Source organism: Boleophthalmus pectinirostris, unplaced genomic scaffold, assembly GCF_026225935.1.
Source record: "Boleophthalmus pectinirostris isolate CB_2022bp ecotype Guang Dong unplaced genomic scaffold, ASM2622593v1 HiC_scaffold_9, whole genome shotgun sequence".
NCBI classification, from domain to species: domain Eukaryota; kingdom Metazoa; phylum Chordata; class Actinopteri; order Gobiiformes; family Gobiidae; genus Boleophthalmus; species Boleophthalmus pectinirostris.
This window is the reverse complement of record NW_026571541.1, coordinates 21,609,503-21,631,436: the sequence shown is the minus strand read 5'-3', so window position 1 is coordinate 21,631,436 and position 21,934 is coordinate 21,609,503. Positions and strand designations below refer to the sequence as shown.

Genomic DNA, 21,934 nt, shown 5'->3' with positions numbered 1-21,934 from the left:
TGGTACTTCTGGCTTTCCGTAGTGCCACGCAATGGGTGGGGGCAGTAACGCAAAGGCAAATAGGTCAAGAGGAGGGGTGTAAAACCACGTGTGTCCTCACCATGTACAGCACTGTCCTTCCTCAGTAGACTTGTTTTTGTAAGTCTGTTCTCCTTTGCATGTAGAAAGCCTACATTAAGACAACGGTCAAAGTTTGCACATTGACTGATCACATCAGCATACTCAGCTGGGGGTCGCCTCTCTGACAGTCGACCATGGTGAGCAAGACCGATGACATCCCGGCGTCAGTGCCCGACTGTAATCCGCTTGATCTGGCGAGTGAAGCTGGAGATGGAGCACAGAATGAAGAGGGAATCAGCAATACCTCCCTGAAGGACTCCTGTGCTTGTGGTAAGTCTGAACTCCAGGTGGTGATCGACTGAGGCATTGCCTTAAATTGTCCATTATTTCAATTAGGATGTTTAAATCGTCTGAAGAGTGGCGATTTTCTTGCATTGGAGAGTGTGGCCTGCTGTCAGATGGTAATATATTTCAGTGACATATCAGTTTGTGTGATGTGCCGTCTCCTATCTTCTCCTTGGAGGAGCCATTGGCCAAGAGAACACTGGACTGCGATGCACAAGCAATCTGGGTTTGCAGCACAGTCGCACAGTGTCATCTTTGTAAAAGGCATTATATTTACCTTGTTTTTTTCTTGTTAATTCGCAATTCTCCTCTGTGCTGTTATTTCTTTAATATACAGATCTAACATGCTTGCCGACATGTTAGCATCTTAGCATGTCAGTCGCTGGCTAACGTAAAATAGTTTGAGTTGGCAATTCAGACCATCAAGACTAGCATATGGGCCTATCAAAACGCATATCATTTTCGATCTTGCAGACATAGTGTTATGCTGCGTTACAGCTAACAATATAAATGTAAGCTATATCATTGTGATTGAACGTGCTGCGTGTAGTCCAGAACACACATGTTCAAGAGCAGCGCCTGAGACGAATGAACTGAAGGTCACCTTCAGTGGAGCAGTACATTATGCGCACAGAGGGGGGACCAATTTCACACTTTGTGTTCTTCGTTGACATATGTCTCTTCTAATTTAAGTTATCAACGCGTTACTATACCACTATGTGTTTGGAATAACAAAGGTACTAACTTGGAGCTGTAACTTTCCCGGTTATTTAATATAATCTCTTTTTCATATCCGTGAGTCCCACACAAATGTGCATCACTGTTATGGTCCACGCTCGACCTGGAAACGGAAGTTCAATGTAAAAAAAAAAAAAGCATGATGGTGCGCACAGCTATGAGGAAGGTTACTCTAACAATACATCACTAACAGTACACTAACTACCGGCCTCATTTGGTTTTACGGTGAGTATTTGTAAGTCAACGATTCCTTGCCAGCATCTTGTAGAAAGATGGACTTGTCGATACAATTTGCACTCACTCCGCTGACAACCGGTTAAGTTTAGGTTACACAACTTTTGGTAGGTCTGACAAGTTATTTAACTTCATCTCAGTTGATCGGGTTGCGCACTGATAATTATGAATTGTTTAACTTTATGTCAACTTATATGTAGTACAAGTTCTCCTTTGAGAAGGATACCAACTGGTGGTGCAAAAAAACAATTGCAGGACCTTGAATGTTATTTTTTGCCAAGGGTGGCCTGGTTGGTTAATGTTGCAGCCATGGCCTCATGTCAAGGTCCATAGAGGGAAGATATCTTACTTGTGGTTTTTATTTGTTGCTGACCAAATGACTGGCTTCTTATGTGCTTGATAGAATAATATTTAAGTGCTTTTAAGATATTTATGGTTTTCACATTTTATAGAGAGAAATCTCGCACATCGTCTTACTTGCAAAATGTCATCAGGCAAACATCTGTTTGGCCTAGTGCCGAAAAGTTGTTCTGTATGTCCTGATAAATCTCACATTTTGCAAGTAAAACGGTGTGCGGGATTATTCTCTATGTTCTTGGGCTGCTCCCTCTCCTCCAGCGCACCGGTCTCAAGTAACAGATGTGCGAAGTTCTCATTCTTTTATATTATTTTCACGTTTTAGAAAGCGATTATGTCATACCTCCAGATGGGAGGCAAGAACCAGATTTCCCTATTGATTACATTGTACTTTGCCATGAAATATCCAACATGTAAATTCACACATATTGAACCTGATAATTACTATCAGTATCTAGACCCTAGAACTCACTATTTAACAACAAAAAAGTTCATTTGAAAAATCTTCATTTTAGCTAACCCCATCTGTGTTGAATATTATTGGCCCATAGAATGTTGTGAGGTCATCTGAAACAGCAATTATTTATCTCATGATGATATTAAATAGGCATATCAGATGTGTCCATTTTCTGTCAACATGTTTAATTCTGCTGTCATTGTCAGTGTGGGTTCTAAATGGGTTAAGGAGTTACACCCAAAAGACCACTTATTATATTTCAAAATTATACATTTATTTATTATTGTGTTCATTTGTTTGTTTTTTATTGTTGACTACTGATAAGTACTAGTCAGGTCTGAGGTAGGGCTAAACCTGGTCTTGAATAGTTACTGTTGCTTTAAATTTGAATAAAACTGAATCTTAGTAATAACTAATTTGTGTACTGCCTGAAGAAGCTTGCACACTAGTTATTGAACCACTGTTTAGTTACTGAATCTGTTGTACTCAGTATTCAGTAAGTTGTTGCAGCTGCACTAGTGTTGATGTCATAAATAATTTATATACCAGTACTTACCACTACTTACTTTGCTTTTCCTTTTGTTACAGAGCATAAAGGAGATACTGTTATGATGAACGGGGGCAAAAACCACCAACAAACTGATGATACAGAGGCACAGCAAAATGGAAACGGTGAAGATTCTAATGAACAGGAAGTCATTGTGATTCAGGACACAGGGTTCACTGTCAAGATCCAAGCACCAGGAACGGAGCCCTTTGACTTGCAGGTATCCATCTTTTATTTGTTTGTATCTGTAAGTGTTAAGTATAAGCCCACCAGACTATCAATGTTCAGTAAAACTGTATGCATACTATAAAATCCAAGAGAAATAATATCACTCACTACAAGTCACCCCTGGTCACAAAAATAATTTTCTTTTTGATGCTCTCACCATTAGGTATCACCACAGGAAATGGTGCAGGAGATTCATCAGGTGTTAATGGACAGAGAAGACACCTGCCATCGCACATGTTTCTCATTACAGCTAGATGGAAATGTTTTGGACAACTTTGCAGAACTCAAGTCAATTGAAGGGCTACAGGAAGGATCCATGCTCAAAGTGGTTGAAGGTCAGTTTTCGTTTGCTCTGTAAATGAGTCACTCCTAAAGCAGTATCCTAAAATTTTAATCCCATTCCATTATTATTCCATTATTGCCCACTTTCAGGCTTTAATAATGTGTTCCTCTTTTAATTTGTAGAACCGTACACTGTTCGTGAAGCTCGCATACATGTCCGCCACATCAGAGACCTCCTGAAGAGCCTTGACCCTTCAGATGCGTACAATGGTGTGGACTGTAACTCATTATCATTTCTCAGTGTCTTCACTGATGGAGATCTTGGAGGTAATACACTGTGCTTTTTTTGTTGCATTATATAATTTTTTTTGTACTATGGAACGTGAGTGTAAAATAAATTCTTTCTGTTTAGATAGCGGCAAAAGAAAGAAAAAAGGAAATGAACTGGAGCAAATTGACTGTACCCCTCCAGAGCACATTCTTCCTGGCAGCAAGGAGCATCCCTTAGCACCCCTTCAGCCTCAGAACAAGGACTGGAAGGTATTCTATCCTGGAAGTATAATGAGATTGAGATTGAGATTGCCCTATGTAAAATCAATTTAATTGTTTTATTGCAACAGCCAATGCAGTGCTTGAAGGTCCTAACCATGAGTGGATGGAATCCCCCTCCAGGAAACCGAAAGATGCATGGCGATCTTATGTACCTGTATATTGTGACTGTGGAGGAGCGCCATGTTAGCATCACTGCCTCAACACGTGGCTTTTACCTCAACCAGTTAGTGTCTTCCATACATTTATTCAAACTTAAAAAAACGAATGATAATAATAAATGTTTGTTTGATGCCAGGTCAACTTCCTACACATTTAATCCCAAACCAGCTAATCCAAGTTTTCTGAGCCATTCATTGGTAGAACTGCTAAGCCAGATAAGCCCAGCATTCAAGAAGAACTTTACTGCCTTGCAAAAGAAAAGGTAACTTCTAACAATATCTTACTGATATATTCTAGTGGCCTTGATTATGCACAAGAAGCTTATTCGTAAAATGGAAATGTGGTGCAAAAACGTTCTTTTTTGGATGCTATTTGGTTACTTTCTGATGGTAAAACTGAGTTTTAAAAAGATGTAGAAGTAATTTGTTTCCCTTCACAATTCTGCTCTTTAGAGTTTTAGTTGGATTACATTTTTGAAGCATTGTTTACAAAAAGCACTGTACAGCACCTGATCTAGCCTCAGCCAGCAAATAACCAAGAACTATATATATTTTCATGGATCAGGAAATATCAAGTTGTCTAAAGGCAGAATGCATTAACATCATGTTTGGTTAAAAATTTGTTAATGTAATTTTGGTATTTGAGACCTCCTTTATCATGTGAATAAATATTGTGAAAAATACTGAGGTCAGAATTGACCTTTGACCCTTATTTGGCAGTTACTGTACTCTGCCTTTGTTTCATGTGCCAAAAATAAGGAGTCAGGCAAAGTCAAAAGTGTCAGGCCTTTTGCCATACAAGTATTTCTTCATTATAGCAACTAGTTGTCAAATTTTGGGAGCCCTATCTATTATAGTTTTGTCTGGACAAAACAAACACTTTAAAGTATTTTTTCTCAGTTTCACATTCTGGCGAGTTAAAGTCCAGTGTAATGTGTCTGGGACTTTATGGGGGAACAAAACTAAATATATAATAATTTTTTGTAAATTAGTATAATAATATTGCTGCCTTAAGATTATAGGTAATGATTATAGTTTTAAGACTCTATGTAATTGTTTCTTGCTGTGGCTTTGATCTAGAGTCCAGCGACATCCCTTTGAGAGGATCGCCACTCCTTTTCAGGTGTACAGTTGGACAGCCCCACAAGTTGACCACGCAATGGATTGTGTTAGAGCAGAGGACGCTTACACTTCTCGTCTTGGTTATGAGGAGCACATACCTGGACAGGTAATACGATGTTAATCAAATGGGTACCAAGTCTATGCCCTCATATTGTCTTCTTTTCCTCAGACCCGAGACTGGAATGAGGAGCTGCAGACAACCAGAGAGCTACCTCGTAAAAACTTGCCAGAACGTCTACTGAGGGAACGTGCCATTTTCAAGGTTTTCAATTCTCACCGTTTTACCTTTTTTAACCCACATTCCAACTGCTATCTAAAAAAAAAATCTTACTTTCTTCTAGGTACATAGTGATTTTGCTGCTGCTGCCACTCGCGGTGCAATGGCTGTGATTGATGGAAACGTTATGGCCATAAACCCAGGAGAAGAAACACGAATGCAGATGTTTATCTGGAACAACATATTTTTTAGCCTGGGTTTTGATGTTAGGGACCATTATCGGGAGCTAGGAGGTGATGCTGCCGCTCACGCAGCACCAACCAATGACTTAAATGGGGTTCGGGCATATGGAGCTGTGGATGTGGAGGGCTTGTATACGCTGGGGACAGTGGTAGTAGATTATAGAGGATACCGTGTTACTGCTCAGTCAATTATCCCGGGCATTCTGGAGCGTGAGCAGGAGCAGAGTGTCATCTATGGCTCAATTGACTTTGGAAAGACTGTTGTGTCACACAACAAATATTTGGAGCTTCTGGACAAGACGAGCCGGCCTCTTAAGGTTAGCATGAGAACAATCACTATTTTCAAGGTGAAGTAAAAAGAAAAAAAATGCAAAAATGGCTTTTCACTGTATTTTAATCTCAGGTCCAAAAGCACAGTGTACTGAATGAGAAGAATGAAACGGTGGAGCTGTGCTCTTCTGTAGAGTGCAAAGGCATTATTGGAAATGATGGCCGTCATTATATTCTTGACTTGCTTCGTACTTTTCCTCCTGATTTAAACTTCCTGCCTGTGGAGGGGGTGGAGCTCCCTGCTGAATGTCAGCGCCAAGGTTTCCCCCGCCCACACAGACACCGCCTAGCTTGTTTACGCCAGGAGTTAATTGAGGCCTTTGTTGAACACAGGTAGTTGTCAACCTTAACTATGTATTTATTACATCTAAAGAAAAATGACATCCATTTTTTGTTTTATTGTTTTTATTTCAGATATCTTCTCTTTATGAAAATGGCTGCATTGCAGCTCATGCAACAGAAAGCTAATAAAGACACCAAAACTAATGTTGCTCTTACAGAAGGCTCAGAAACAACCTCGAACAAAATGGACCTAACTCAAACAGTGAATGCTGATTCCAATTCTCTAGCAGTTTCTACAGATATCAGTACTTCTGCTGACTCATCAAACACAACTGAAGGCAAAGACTCAAGCCCCACCACTAATGGTCCTCTAGACACTGCCACAGCTACCCAGAACGGAGCATGCAAGAGCCCACTGGAGGGTAAGGAGCTTGAGGATAGTATTCCGGGATTAGCTCAGGCCAAAGAGCTTGCGGAGACCTTAGTAACTGAAGATGGAACTGGAATTGGTACGTCAAAATGCCCGAAAACCCTAAACAAAGTTGGACGGCATGAAGAGAGCCACTCTGGATACATTCACAAACCCCCACACCTCTCCTCACACACACACACGTACTCAATAAAAATTTATCAGTGATTTTAAAAGTATTAACCAAATGCATTATTCAGCGGCTCAGACACAATTAGTTGCTACAACATTACATAGCTTTTGAAATCCACCATGAGTGGTCTCTCTGTTAAGTCCTGCTTTGATATTGTCCCTTCACTTTCTTGATAAAATTGTTTTATTTATTTATTAATTTTTTATTTAGGTTTCTAATTAATTATTTATTTGGTTGCTGCATGGTTGAATCAACACACTATTTGTTTTGTTTGCTTAACTGGTGTTGGGTGTCAGTCTAATGTTTATCACTTTAATTTTGCACATTTTAACAATGTTATCACCCACATGGTTAAGGCTATTAAATCTAGTGTGAATTTTAGATATTGTGACATGTGAACTTTTTAGATGCCCTAAATGTCCCGTTTTCTATCTCTTTACTGTTGAATTTAGACCCCAAAAGCAGAGAGGTAGTCCTGAATGCATGCAAAGCGGTTGGCTCCATCAGCAATACATCCTTTGATATACGCTTCAACCCTGATATTTTCTCTCCAGGTAAGATTGGAGGTACTTTTATACTGTGCTAACTCGGATGAAGTTGGTCAATCAATGTTTTGCCCTGACTCTCAAATTTTATTTTATGTACATTACACATTATCAGGAGTGCGATTTCCAGAAGACAGCACTGATGACATCCAAAAACAAAAGCAGCTCCTAAAAGATGCTGCTGCATTCTTGCTGTCTTGTCAGATCCCCTCACTGGTCAGTATTTTACTAATCTATGTATCTGTAATATAGTAAATATTTTAAAGAACTTTGTGTTAATGTTCAGGTCAAAGACTGTTTGGATCACAGTGCTCTGCCTATGGATGGAGCCACATTGACCGAGGCTCTGCACCAGCGAGGCATTAATGTTCGGTACTTGGGAACTGTTCTGGATTTCATTGACAAGACTCCTGCCAAATCGCAGCTGGAACATGTCTATGTGAGCAGAGAACCGACTAAGAGTCCCGTTTTGATGTACAGGCTTTGACACTATGTGCTCTATTTTTTAGAGAATAGGAATAAGTGAGCTTATCACCAGATGTGCTAAACATATCTTCAAGACATACCTTCAGGTAATGAATAATAATGCACCGATATAGTTTTAATCATAATTCATCCTTTCATGAATGTGGATTTGTGTTTTATAGGGTGTGGAGTTGTCAGCCCTATCTGCAGCCGTGAGCCACTTCCTGAATTGTTTCTTGAGCTCTTTTCCTGATGCAGTGGCCCATTTGCCCCCTGATGAGCTGGTGTCACGTCGCAAAAGTCGCAAGCGCCGCAACAGAGTCCCTGGCAGTGGGGACAATACAGCGTGGGCCAGTCTGACTCCCAGCGAGCTATGGAAAAACATAATTTCAGAGGCTCAATCTTACTATCACTTTACTGTAGATTGGTAAGAAATTTATATTCTATCAAAATTGTTTACATGTTATGGATGATATATTGAATGCAAACTTTGATATGCAGTGAAAGCGTTGACCAGGTTGTGGAGAAATATGGTCTCCAGAAGATCACTCTTCTCAGAGAGATTTCAATAAAAACAGGAATTCAGGTATCAGTTTTGACCAGATCTTTAAAACACACACATCAAAGCCACAAGAACACATTCATCAAACTTCTTTTAAAAATGTATTTGTTTTTCTGTCTAGATCCTAATTAAAGAGTACAACTTTGACAGCCGCCATAAGCCAGCCTTTACAGAAGAGGACATCTTGAATATCTTCCCTGTTGTGAAACATGTGAATCCCAAAGCCTCAGATGCCTTTCACTTTTTTCAGAGCGGTCAGGCCAAAGTACAACAAGGTAAGGTTTTTGATAAAAATGTTAAAGTATAGTATTCAGTATAAAGTATAGTTAAGTTCACTTCTCATCTTTGCATGTAGGGTTTCTGAAGGAGGGAAGTGAGCTCATCAATGAGGCTCTCAACCTTTTTAACAATGTTTATGGAGCCATGCATGTTGAGATTTGTGCCTGTCTACGTCTCTTGGCACGCCTTAATTATATTATGGGGGACCACGCAGAGGTAAATATGTCAGATTATTTAGAACAACACATTTTTACTATATTGTGGTTATGGTTTGGTAAATTTTATAACGTATTCTCAGGCTCTTAGTAACCAGCAAAAAGCTGTTTTGATGAGTGAAAGAGTGCTGGGCATTGAGCACCCAAACACCATTCAAGAATATGTAAGCATTTTTCTAGTTTGATGCAGTTCTTTTTAAGTAAAATGTAATGTTCTTCAAACCATTTATGCATTTATACATATTGTTTTTTCCACTTGCTTTCCAGATGCACTTGGCTCTCTATTGCTTTGCCAATGGACAGCTGTCAACTGCCCTGAAGCTGCTTTACCGCGCTCGTTATCTCATGCTGTTGGTCTCTGGAGAAGACCACCCAGAGATGGCTCTTCTTGATGTGTGTAGCTATTTATGCTTGAGGATCAACCATTTTATTTAACTTTTTGTGTTTTTTGTCATTTCAATGCTGAATGTTTTCATTTACAGAGTAACATTGGTCTGGTACTGCATGGAGTAATGGAGTATGACTTATCACTGCGCTTCCTTGAAAATGCCTTAACCATCAATACAAAATATCACGGACCTCGATCTCTGAAAGTGGCTCTTAGGTTTGTCAAATTAATATTGGTGTTAATCTGCAAATGTTTGTATTGTCTGAGTTAAGATAGAATTTTTTTTTTTGTTTCAAATGTTTTGTTTTCATCAGTCACCATTTGGTAGCCAGAGTCTATGAAAGCAAAGCAGAATTTCGTTCTGCACTTCAACATGAAAAGGAAGGTTATACAATCTACAAGAACCAGGTGTGACATGGTGTAACCTCATGTAACATGAAATATAGCATTAATTTTACTCTAACTTTTCTCTTCTTACAACAGATGGGTGAGGTGCATGAAAAAACAAAGGAAAGCTCAGAGTATCTGAAGTACCTTACGCAACAAGCTGTAGCACTTCAGAGGACAATGAATGAAATTTACAAGAATGGCTCCAATGCCAGCATCATGCCTGTAAAGGTGACCGTCATATGCAGGTTTATTTGTTTGTTTGGTTTGTTTTCCTTATTCAAGATTTATCCAATGCTTATTCTGTATATTGCAGTTTACTGCCCCCAGCATGGCAAGTGTCTTAGAACAGCTCAACATTATTAATGGGATCATCTTTATACCTCTCAGGTAAAGTCTTTTATTATAATCCATCTGCAGTGCAGCGTATAAAATTACACCAGATATTGAGTTAGGTCCTAATCTCAAAACTTGGATTTTTTTTTCCAGTCAAAAAGATCTGGAGAACTTGAAGGCTGAGGTGCAGAGGCGACAGCAGTTGCAAGAGTTGGGAAAGACTGAGGAGAACTTGGAAGAGGCCCCACTGGAACTGGAGGACAAAATTCCTATTGATTAACGTTTAACAGGCATACGCAATAACACAATGGTCAAGTCATTTAGCCCGGACACTTCAATCAACTTGAAATAGTATGGGAGGGGTGACACACAAATTGTGTGTTTTTTATAGGCCTTTAAATGTATTTCCTATCTTATAGGAAATGATGAGAGGAATATAAACATGCCAGATCAATGTTAACAAGCAATGCAGATATACCTGGTCCAATATGACAAGGTGTGAATAAATAAGTATGCAGCCAAGCAAGAGAGACCAAGATGACCATGACATTGTAGGCCAGGGCCTTATTAAATGTATCCTAGTACTTACTCGTCCTGCTTCAGATTTGCACAGTACTATTAGTCCAAATCTCATTTAACCATGCATTTCTCTGAAACCCCTTGATCTTTGGACATGTAGTCGTTTGCCTGCCCTGTTCTGCTGGTATGGCACCAATCCTCTCCTCGAACTCAGGAGCCATTTCTACTGTGCACTAAGAGCAACAACATTGTTTAAGCCAACAATGCATTGTTCAAAGGTTTTTAGATTGTAAGGATTTCCACTACATTATTTTAGGTCTGTAGTGGTTGATTTTTCTCAATTATTTTGTGATGAAGGTGCCCACAATCATTCATAACTGTCAATACAAGCTGCGCTATAGTGTGAGAGTGAAACTTTCTTTGTAACAGTGTGTAGGAGACGGTATTTAGGGCCTGATGATTTATTAATTTAAGCCATGTCTAATTTATAGAACCTGTATAGAAGCAGAAAGATGTATAAATCTATCAGAAAGAGGCAAATATTTGATTGTAATGGATTTGCAAATTAAAAAAAAAAAACGTCCATGGTCTAAAAGCAGTAGAATATCTATTTAGTAGCAGTAATCTATTTTTACACACTGTGGCATGTTGTATACTTGTGTGTTAATTCTTTGTGCTGTCAAAGAGAAGAACGTTTGGCTTGGGCTGTTGCTGCTTCTGCTGCTGTGTAGTTTATGTTGAAGCTAAAGAACAATAGTATACTATCCAGATGTTTTATTTTTCTATATAAAAGTACATCTACGGGATAGTTGTTGTTTCTTGAGTTAAAACAATCAATGCCTGCTGATCTTGTAACTCAATTAATGTATCATGAAGGTACTAGAAATTGAGTGCTCAACTTGAGCAGTAGTAACTGATTCCATTGTATTCATTTTTACTTTGTCTTGTTTTTATTTTTATTTTTTTGGGTAATGTCTTTTTCTATGTCATGGACATAAAACTATCTCTGATTGTCAGTTCATTGAGCAGTATTCAGTGCACTTTCATGTGCTATTTGGTTGTGTGGTAATTAATTGCACAACTAAAAGTAGACAAAAAGGGCTGCTCCAATGTTTCAATGTACCAAAAACTAATAGGTTTGTGCTTGTATACATGCAATGTGTTCCTCTCATGGCAAACTGTTAATTGCTGCCATCTGTAATGTGTGATTAAAGCAATATTGTGAAAAGGTTTTGTAGAAAATTCTGTTAATATATGGCAGATACAAATGAACTACAATTACTTGCGAAAATTGAGCCTTAATAAACAAACAGTGAAGGCAAGCTTGTCTATTACATGCTTCATCATCCATAAGGGGGCGCACCAAACTTAAAAAATACATTGGAGATCACTTCACCTTGATTTCGAGTCTGAACCATAGAACAATTTGGAACAATTTATCAACAAACACGGGGAAATCTGTAAAAGGTAAATCATCGTATCTGAGTTTTTGCATTTTTCCTTGAGATTATTTATCAGGATTATTAGTTGCAGCGTCGTATTTCTGAATGAGGGACGTGCGCGCTCGCGCGTGTGTGAACGCGATCTGAAGCGCGCTCGCGTTTAAAGGCGGTGCGAAAACAGGAGGCAGAGCCGAGACCAGAGACCTGTGTACTGAGACCATAGACCAGCACAGCACTTCACCTCCACATCACAAGATCATATTTGAGAGCGGAAATTTCAACGCCCTGTTGGGTTGGATCACCACGGGAGAGGACTGAAGACATTTGCAGGCAAAACAAGAGGGTGAGTTAAATGCTCGGTACTGTTGTTACTCGCCGTCCTGAACGAAACTGGCATTAATACAAGGGAAATGACTGTTCTGTTGCTGCAATTTCTGCATCTCCTTTTTATGTCTCAAAATGGCGGCTAGGCCCTTGCACTGGAGCAGCAGCAGGTATCTTGTCCACAGGGCTAACAGGACATATTAAGACTGACTATAATGTGAGTGTGTAAAGCCTGGAGATGGTTACCTTCATTTTGTTTTGTATTTCAAGTCATGCTGCGTCAAGTTGTAACAAAGGCTGTGAGACTTTCTGACTGTGGAGGCTAACTTCGCTTAGGATAATGCCAAGCTAAAAATCCAATAAGAGCGAATTATGTACGATGGAAGCTTTAAAAATAACATTAGACCGTTAGAAGAGCAGCAGATGAAACATATTCCACGGACACTTTGTTGAATTGACCATAAAAGAGGAGCTTGCCTATATATCCAAAACCCCGGCGTTACGTTACATATTTGCGTGAATGTTTGACGTGGTAGAATAGGCTCTTCTATCAGTTACCATAATCCATATATTTTTGTCAGTGACTTTGACTGCTGTCTGTACTATTACATAAAACACTGCAGAACACGTTGTTGTTGGTTGCTGTTGTTGTTAATGCCTGTTCCAGTTGTGCGTTGATGGTGGAACATGTGTATTTCCCTAATGGGGCCTTGACAGGAGCAGGATGGGGCGTGTATTTTTGGCAAAATGAGCGAAGGGACAATTCTGAAATACATTTTTACAATACTATGATAACATTTGATTACAGAACCTGCTGTTTGAAACCTTTAGTTGCCATAAACAAAATTGCCTGAGTAGTGGATTATACAGAAAATGCAATTGGAAGTAGGAGACACTTGCCAATATTGCATTTGTTGAAAAGGATCATGTTCGATGCTGACACTGCTCCATGTTTTCCCTCCTGAAGATCACTTACTTCAAGAGCTTGACTCGAATTATCATTCCAATTATTCCATACATTGTGCATAACAATGTGTTAGTTACTGTAAATGTTGGGAACACACAGACCCTAGCCTATGTTAACTTTTGACATACATAAATGGAAAATTAAGATCGGAAGTCTCTTGGATGTTGAAACTTGTCATTGGCATGATTTGTATCCATCACCACATAACTAAATGTAGTTTTTCTCTTCTCAGATGCAGTGCAGGCTCAGCTGGTGACTGGTCTGCAGGTTCTCTGCTTCTCTTGACACTGGAGTGAGCCACATTTTGGGGAGTATTTGTGAACTTCTACAGCCCATCACTGGAGTACAGGGTGTGCATTCAGTCAACTTGCTCAGATCATCAGCACAGCTCATCTCCTGAGAGAGAAGAGCAAAGTAGCTGCACAAGATTTACCTCTGTCACCTACTCTCCCCTGGCCCCGCCCCAACCGCCCTTTCGCCATGGTGCTGTCCCAACGGCAAAGAGATGAACTGTAAGAGTCTTGTTCTTCAAATGACATGCACTTTTTTTCACACACGTATTCACAATTTGCAGATAGAAGAAATGGATAAGATGACAAAGTATAGTAAATCTTACACAGGTGCATTTCTCTGTTATCAGTCTGTGTTAACGTTCTACATTTTTATCATTACTGGGCGGCATGGTGGCATTACAGTTAGCACTTCTATTTCACAGTCTTGGTTCTAATCCCATGACAGATGTGCCACCTTTCTGTATGTAGTTTGCATGTTCTGCATGCGTCTGTGGAGGTTTGCTCCAGGTGCTCTGGTTTCCTAAAACATGCAGTTGATATTTTGGTATGGTATGGTAATGGTTCAGTTGTGTTTTCTTTTTGATAGCAGCTTTAACAAGTGTGGACTAGGGGTGTGCAATTAATAATCAAATAATCTGCAGATTGTAATGAAAGGAGCAAATAATATTGATATGGTAACTGGCAAAATTTATGTAATATAACTCCTGTAACCCTCAGTCGTCTAGGTAGAATCCATGGCAAAGGAGAAATTCAAATATGTCTTTGTATTCAACCTAAATAAACTTTTGTCCAGTTGACAAATTGAATTACTCCGGTGCCACAAACAGAAAGTTGTCTTTTCTTTTGGATGCTCTGCTTTTAGATTTTCTTCATAGCAGAGGTTAAAAAGTTTTGATTTTTGACAGTGGCCTTGCACTGTGGCTTAGATCCATGTCGACTTTCACATGGCAAAGCTCAACATACTTAACAATGTTTCCCTGTTTTTAGATTAGTTGTGGGCGGTGTCTGTTGGTATGGAGAGTTCTATTGGAATGCTAATCTTTCCTGCTCTTAACTACTCACTGAAGCCTAGTACCCCCCAAACTTTTTATGTTTTGCCATTTTCAGGCATATAAGCTGTTGCTTTATCGTCAGGGCTGTGGTCTAATGATGTTTAATACATGTAAGGAATATTGAAATTTAGCTGTGCTTTTAAGAGTTGCTGGGAGTGTCAGAAGGCCAAATGATGCTTCAGGCTTTATGCTTGACTTGGTATGGCCTTATATAATAACCCAGGTTGCGCACGCATGCCTTTTGAGGTGTAAGAATATTCGACATGCGGCTCTATATGAGTGGGCATTGACTTTTCCTAACTGTGCCAAATCTGTTATTTTTTTAACACAGCCGTCAGATGCTGTGTTTGTGCAGTAACTTAACAACAAGTGTAATTTTGTGATAGCGGCCCCATGAAAAGTGCATTTGTGTTCCTTTCCTGGGTCAGGGGACTTATCCCTGCTGGCTGCTGCATAAATAGACCTAAGACACAAACTGACTGCTCTCCTCAAAGACCTGGAGGCACTTGTTTAGATGAGCCTTTGCCTTTGAACTCTCATCCACATGAAAATTCCCCTTACAATGCTTCGTGTACAAGACCGCACAGCAGTTCTTGTCATTAATGTCCCTTAATTTCTGTTGCCTCTGGGTCTGTTGTTTTTGTCCATTCTGTGTTTATATCTTAAGTTGCATAAGCTAGAATACATGAAAAGACATTTATGGCTAAGAGGTTCTTTGGTCCACAACAACATGCTACATGCCTGTCACTTAAACTGACATTAACCTCATTAGTAATTGCCTATTTTTCTTATGCTGTAAGCAACACTGTGATGTAATTTAGTTTGTCATGTTTCCTTTATTCTGGCATTGAAAATCTGTATCATCTGACTGCTACTGCTACTACTCAGTAGAATAGGGCTAGGCTAGGGCTAGTCAGGTTACAGACATCCCCAGTCTCATGAGTTGAGGTGAACAGAGGAGGGCTGGTTCTCCTCCTGTAGGCACAGACAGCTTGGACAGATTGTGGAGGATCATGTTGTTTAGCCCCTTCTTATTGATACCCCCAGTTCAGTTCGCCTGGTGGCTTGTCAGGCTTCGGCTAGCATTTGTATGTACTGTTGTTTAGAGCAAATACTGTAGGAGTTTATTTACAGATGATGGCGATATTTTCACATATTAGCAGAAGCATACGTAGTATAGGCCAGTTATTTATTGTGGGCTCATCACAGGAAAGGACTTGCAGTATATGAAGACTGCATAAAATGTGACTACACTGCCCTATTGGTTTGTATGGAAACAACACTGTGTCTAAACATCATAGAGCAGTGCACTGTAGACATTAACTTAACTATGATTTCATGTTCTATAATTTGGTCATCGACTGCTTTAGATTAAAAATGCTGTATGAATAAACCCATACCAATCTCTTTTCTAAATATGTATACTTATCTTGATAGCAGGAATTTATATTATAGTGGTTTTCTTTTGTTGTATACCTCTGCTCTCATTAATGGATGTGGGCCCTTCTGTTGCGCTGCTAATATGTCTGCCAAGTAGTTTTACTACAGGGTTGTGATGACACCTCTGAATGTGCCAAGATGAACATTAGCATTTCTGTCTGTCCCTTTTTAAATGAACATGCCCTTTTGTTTCTCCTTTTTAGTTATAATAGTATTAATAAATACTAATTTTGTCATATTTGTTTCAGAAATCGCGCAATAGCGGATTATCTTCGTTCCAATGGATATGAAGAGGCGTATTCCAATTTCAAAAAAGAAGCTGAATTAGATGTGGTGAGTAAAGAACAGTCTTCTTTGGATATTTGCATCCAAGTGTAATGGTGTTAATGGTCTGTTTGTTTTTTGATTGATTTGCTTCATTTTTATAGTCTGAACCAGTGTGATGTTTGCATGGTAGTTGTTAACATTAAAATTCCTTGTGACAGCAAAACTATGCTCTGGCCTCTGAAAATTGTGAAACATGCTTATAAACTTATTGTGATCAATAATTGGGATGCTAGGAATGTTTTGCGAAAGTGAAGAATATGTTTGGTATAACTCAAGTACAGGGCCTTTAAGATACTTCTGCAGCCTCGTCTGTCCTGGGGCAGACTGACGGATGTGGTTGTGAGTTTGTGAGCAGACTCTTTACGAGTAACATTGCCAAGAAACTCCTACCTTCTCTCTTAGCCAGTCCATGGGAAGTGTAATGCTACAAATGTTAATTGAGCTTGGAAGCTCTGTTGGGGGCCTTCCACTTGCTTGTCTCTGAGATGTTATTGCTTCATCTGTAATGTTCCATACTATGACATTCAGGTGTTTTTTTTGCTGAAAAAAGTAAATATGTAATTATTGCCTGCTAATTAAATTTAAAAAAAAAGTAATATAGTTGCATCTATATATTTATGATCCTACAATATGCAAAAATATATTTATTAATAGCAATAATATATTGCTCAGCACGTTTTTGACTATGGGGCAAAAAATTGGATTGCTGGGGCCACCATAGTCTCTCTGTATTAATGGAAAATGCTGTTTTATGTCGTGCTGTGGAACATTCTAGGTAGAGGTAGGAGATTTGTTGTAATATTGATCATATTGCTATTGTTTTTCATCTGGACATACGAAAAATTAGACCATTTTGTATATTGCCAATAATTAAAACTATTAAAATGACAAAAAAGAGGCTGAAACGTATTACATTGACTTTGACCTATTCGTAGACTAAATATCAAAGACTGATGTGTTTTGTTCTTTTTTCCTCTATTGACAGAATGAAGAGTTGGACAAGAAGTATGCAGGTCTTTTAGAGAAGAAATGGACCTCTGTCATCAGGTTACAGAAAAAGGTTTGTCTTTTTCTTATGTGTTTTTTTTTTTTCATCCCGTTGTATGCTTGACTGAAACATTTTATAAATGGACAGGTTATGGAGCTCGAATCAAAGTTAAATGATGTTAAAGATGACATACATTTTGGTGGACCTGTCAGTCAGAAGCGCGACCCCAAAGAGTGGATCCCCCGACCTCCAGAGAAGTACTCTCTGAGCGGGCACAGGAGCCCTGTCACTCGAGTCATATTCCATCCAGTCTTCAGTGTCATGGTGTCAGCCTCTGAGGATGCCACCATAAAGGTGAGTGTTGGCACTTGTAATTCAACTATTTCTGTATCTGAATTTTCACAAGTATAACCCTTTTTATTTTTTACAACATGAATTACCTTTTCACTCTTGTGAATGTATTTATTAAAGTTATTTCAGTTTTTTTACCATGCTATACCATTAGTATCTATAGGATTGATGAAAACCCTTTTTTACTCTGATGGATGTCCAAGTGAAATTGTTATAGAACAGACATTTAACAGAGCATTAGATCGTGTCAGACACATTACAGCATTTATCTTCAACTGGACAACCCTCTGTGCACCTGCTGCCATCTGCTTTGTCTGGTGCTGGGGGGAGGGAGGGGTTTGTCACTTCATGTATGCCTGCTCTGACCCCCTTCCCCCCTTCTTCCCTGGTAAGGAGCTGCCCAAGAACCCAGGGTTTATCCTTCTGTCTGCCCAGAAGCTCTAAATAACTCCTGTGCTATGTCCAAGAACATATTGTCTTAGTATTTTACATTGTATGCTATAATGTTTACTCAATATATTTGGTACTAACTTTGTGTTGTAATAAATTCTAATCTAGGTTTGGGACTATGAGACAGGAGACTTTGAACGCACTTTGAAGGGTCATACAGACTCTGTACAGGACATCTCTTTTGACCAAACTGGCAAACTGCTCGCCTCCTGCTCTGCTGATATGACTATCAAGCTGTGGGATTTCCAAGTCTTTGAGTGCATAAGAACTATGCATGGTATGTATTTAACAAGTTTAATGTGGCTGGCCTATACATTTTTGTTTATAAAAATAGGTTATCTTATGCTTTGTGCTGCTCATTATGGTTGTTTATCAGTAATCACATGTTATGCTTCATTTATCTCTGGTTTCAGTTCAACTGAGTTAAATCTCAATTTCATAAGACAAATAGAGCAATCATTTTCCTTAAACTGAACTGAAAGAGGCAGTTACTTGAGTAAAAGTCTTTACACGTTTTCCTTTTTGTAAGGTACACGACCACTGGCAAATAGTTTTTTGTAATTGTTTTTTGTTTCCAGGGCATGATCACAATGTTTCATCAGTTGCCATCATGCCCAATGGAGATCACATTGTCTCAGCTTCAAGGGACAAAACTATAAAAATGTGGGAAGTCGCCACTGGGTACGAAACTACGAGTTGCTCCTTTTATAAAAACAGACCTGCATTTAAAATTTTGAACCCTTCTGTGTGTAGTCTGACTCTTTGTTTGTCTTGTAGTTATTCTGTAAAGACCTTCACAGGCCACAGGGAGTGGGTTCGTATGGTGCGACCAAACCAGGATGGCACATTAATTGCCAGCTGCTCCAATGACCAGACAGTGCGCGTGTGGGTTGTGGCCACTAAAGAGTGCAAAGCAGAGCTGCGGGAACATGAGCATGTAGTGGAGTGCATTTCATGGGCTCCAGAAAGCGCTTATCCCAATATCCAAGATGCCACCGGGTCAGAGGTATGATTATTTTCAAGCTATAATACAACATAGTACACTTGAAGTAAAGTAGTACACTCGCTCGGAAAAAAAAAAGCATGTAAAGCCGTACTTGAGCCTCACACGTCACTGCTCATGTGAAGTAAACATCTGTGAAATGGATATAAAGAGCTTGCAGAATTAACTAGAATATCAAAATAGCCTTAAGCAACATGGACACTCACCCCATGCCTTGTGATCCACATGAATTCTTGTCGGATTTACACTGTTATCCTCGTAGCAGTTGTCCTAATTGCAACCCCTGTTTTAAAATATTGTTTTTGATTGTGAATGTGTTTAACTGTCTCTTTAGAATAAGAAAAGTGGGAAGCCAGGTCCTTTCCTATTGTCTGGCTCCAGAGATAAAACTATTAAGATGTGGGATATTAGCACCAGTATGTGCCTTATGACTCTGGTAAGGACTGATCATGTCTGATGATCAACAGATAAAAGTACAGTCTAAGGTTGAATTTGTAAACTGTTGCCTTAGGTTGGCCATGACAATTGGGTACGTGGAGTCCTTTTCCATCCAGGTGGCAAATTTATAGTGAGTTGTGCAGATGACAAAACTTTGAGGATTTGGGACTACAAAAACAAGCGCTGCATGAAAACCTTGGGTGCTCACGAACACTTTGTTACCTCTATGGGTAAGCATGGCTGCTGTTGAAAATGTCAAAACTTTGACAAATGTAGGTCAGTTTTGTTTTGTTTTTTATTCTAAGATTTCTATTGTTTTTTTCTACAGATTTCCACAAGGCTGCTCCGTATGTTGCCACAGGCAGCGTAGATCAAACGGTAAAAGTGTGGGAATGTCGTTGATATGGACCTTGGAGGGTTGGACCATCTCCTGCAGATGTTCCACTAGATACTGATAAACTCCACCCTACCTGTCCATGTAACCCAAACTCCTGCACATCTCTGCAGCTGCACTTAACCACCATGGTCATTTACCCATCGTGCTCTCTGGTCCAGTAACTTTTGTCTTTCTGTGTAAAATATTCCTGGATGTAGAAGAGCTATTAAATGTTACACAAAAAGTATTCTTGCATGGTAATCCCAAATTGTATAATACAACTTTAAATAACATTGAATTTGTGTAGAAAAACATAAGGTTGCTGCCTATCTGTCATACAGAGCAACTGAAAAGCAGGGTTTTAGAAGGCGTAAAATGTAGGGCACTAAATCTATAATTTAAGATATTACTGTATCTTTATATGAGATTTATTTTTGTCTTTTTTTATTTAGATTTTTTTTTCTGATACTGTTTTCCCCCCAAGCCGGTTGGTGCCTAGCATATTATAGGAACGCTGTGAATGGGCTTTGAAATAATATATTATTAATTCTTAAATGAGCAAACCGTTGTTCCTTGAACAAGACTTGTCATACTTTTTTTTTTTTTTTTTTTTTCTTTTCCCCCCCCTTCAGACTGGTGATGAAAAGCAGCTTTACTTTTGTCAGTGTGCCACATCTAACTAGAGCTGTGGCTATGCCATACTTGAGATAAAATTTCCTTGTAGTGTCAAATGTTACATTTTAACATTTTGATTCTGCTTAAATGAGACTTGGGTATGAATGCAGTCTAGTAGCGCTTAATGTGTATTTCCCTTTTTAAAGATCAATTTAGAAATGTAATTGCTTAGCCTGGTCCACCCGTCTGACAGTTGGAAGCAAAGCTAAATTTTATTTAATGAATGCGTCATTGTTCCTGGATGGAATATGTGAAGTCCATACAGTTCCAATATGAAGGTGAACAATATGATAACTTGTGTACTGTTTTGGCTTAAGTAGTAAGTTTTCTGTGAAAATATAAAATTTATATTAAGTTAAATGGAAACCAGTCTTTTGCTATGGACTTGCAACCCAATGTTCAATTGGAAAGGAGGGGTAGGCACATAAAGACCCAATCAGCAATGTCCTCTGCTCCAGTGAGAGCATACTGTGAGAAGTAAGCTTCGATCTCTGACAAAGTCTTAATGTGTATGTATTGGATATGACATGAAACCAGCCAATTCTTTCTGAAGGCAAGCATGAACTCCTTTTCAAAGTGCAATTTAAAAGGTGAAAGATCTTCTAATAATTTACTTTTGATCCTTAATCTATTGCAAAGTAACAAACTACATTTTTCCCGATGAGCATTTTCCTTAAAATGTCTTTCTTTGAATTAATGAAGGAGGATTGTAATTTGTGTTATTGCAGCTTTATTCATACTGTGTACTGGATATGGTGATGCTGCTCCAAGTTGATATTGGCTAGTCCTGTGAGTGTAATGTTGCATTGCTGCATGTAAATGACCATAGAAGCAAAGCTGTGCACCCACTTGTGTAACAGATCTAGTCACCACGGAGACGTCTGTTACTGCTGCTCCATCCAAAAATGATGACAATAAAGAGAAATGCGAGTTTAATGTAAGATTGTTTTGGTAGTGGCCCAAGTGGCAGGGGCAGACAAGACAAAAGAGACAATCAACTATTTGACGGTCGTTTTTGTTGTCAAATAGGAGCAGCTTTCAAGACTGTAGGTATACGCTACATTCCAAGTTAATATAAAATGGAAAATTTAAAACAAGGAAATGATTCGTGGAGGATGCCGGTTTTGCTGTGTTTTGTGCTGCTTAAATTAGTTGGAATTAAAGTTATAGACAGTTTTTATTGGCGTCCAAACTCCCCCACAGCATAGACAGCATAATTCTTTCTATGTTCCAAGGGACCCAAGACCAAACAAACTCTTTAGGGAGCTTGTTTTCCGTGTCCGGCTTCACTCTTCAGCAAACAGTCAGGCTTTACCCTGTTTGTCATAATTGTTTGCAATAAAAGAAATGAAAACTATT

General features: G+C 39.0%; 2 protein-coding genes across 2 annotated transcripts; both read left to right on the top strand.

The window, feature by feature from the left end:
- The first annotated feature begins 63 nt into the window (after positions 1-63).
- Positions 64-11,771, top strand: cluha (clustered mitochondria (cluA/CLU1) homolog a). The gene is made up of 27 exons (XM_020917996.2): positions 64-390; positions 2,780-2,958; positions 3,130-3,301; positions 3,432-3,575; positions 3,661-3,788; positions 3,869-4,023; positions 4,096-4,221; positions 5,039-5,186; positions 5,250-5,342; positions 5,422-5,856; positions 5,943-6,202; positions 6,284-6,660; positions 7,206-7,307; positions 7,414-7,514; positions 7,585-7,737; positions 7,808-7,870; positions 7,946-8,190; positions 8,265-8,349; positions 8,447-8,600; positions 8,681-8,820; positions 8,903-8,983; positions 9,087-9,212; positions 9,302-9,423; positions 9,522-9,615; positions 9,691-9,825; positions 9,911-9,984; positions 10,084-11,771. The coding sequence occupies exons 1-27, from the start codon at positions 255-257 to the stop codon at positions 10,208-10,210; spliced, it is 4,155 nt and encodes a 1,384-aa protein (XP_020773655.1). The 5' UTR covers positions 64-254; the 3' UTR covers positions 10,211-11,771.
- Positions 11,772-12,075: 304 nt separating this feature from the next.
- pafah1b1a (platelet-activating factor acetylhydrolase 1b, regulatory subunit 1a) lies at positions 12,076-21,932 on the top strand. Its single transcript, XM_020918051.2, has 11 exons — positions 12,076-12,234; positions 13,415-13,694; positions 16,216-16,300; positions 17,280-17,354; positions 17,430-17,636; positions 18,192-18,360; positions 18,662-18,764; positions 18,861-19,089; positions 19,421-19,522; positions 19,598-19,754; positions 19,853-21,932. Exons 2-11 carry the CDS (start codon positions 13,663-13,665, stop codon positions 19,924-19,926), a joined length of 1,233 nt encoding a protein of 410 aa, XP_020773710.1. The 5' UTR covers positions 12,076-12,234; positions 13,415-13,662; the 3' UTR covers positions 19,927-21,932.
- The last annotated feature ends 2 nt before the right edge of the window (positions 21,933-21,934 follow it).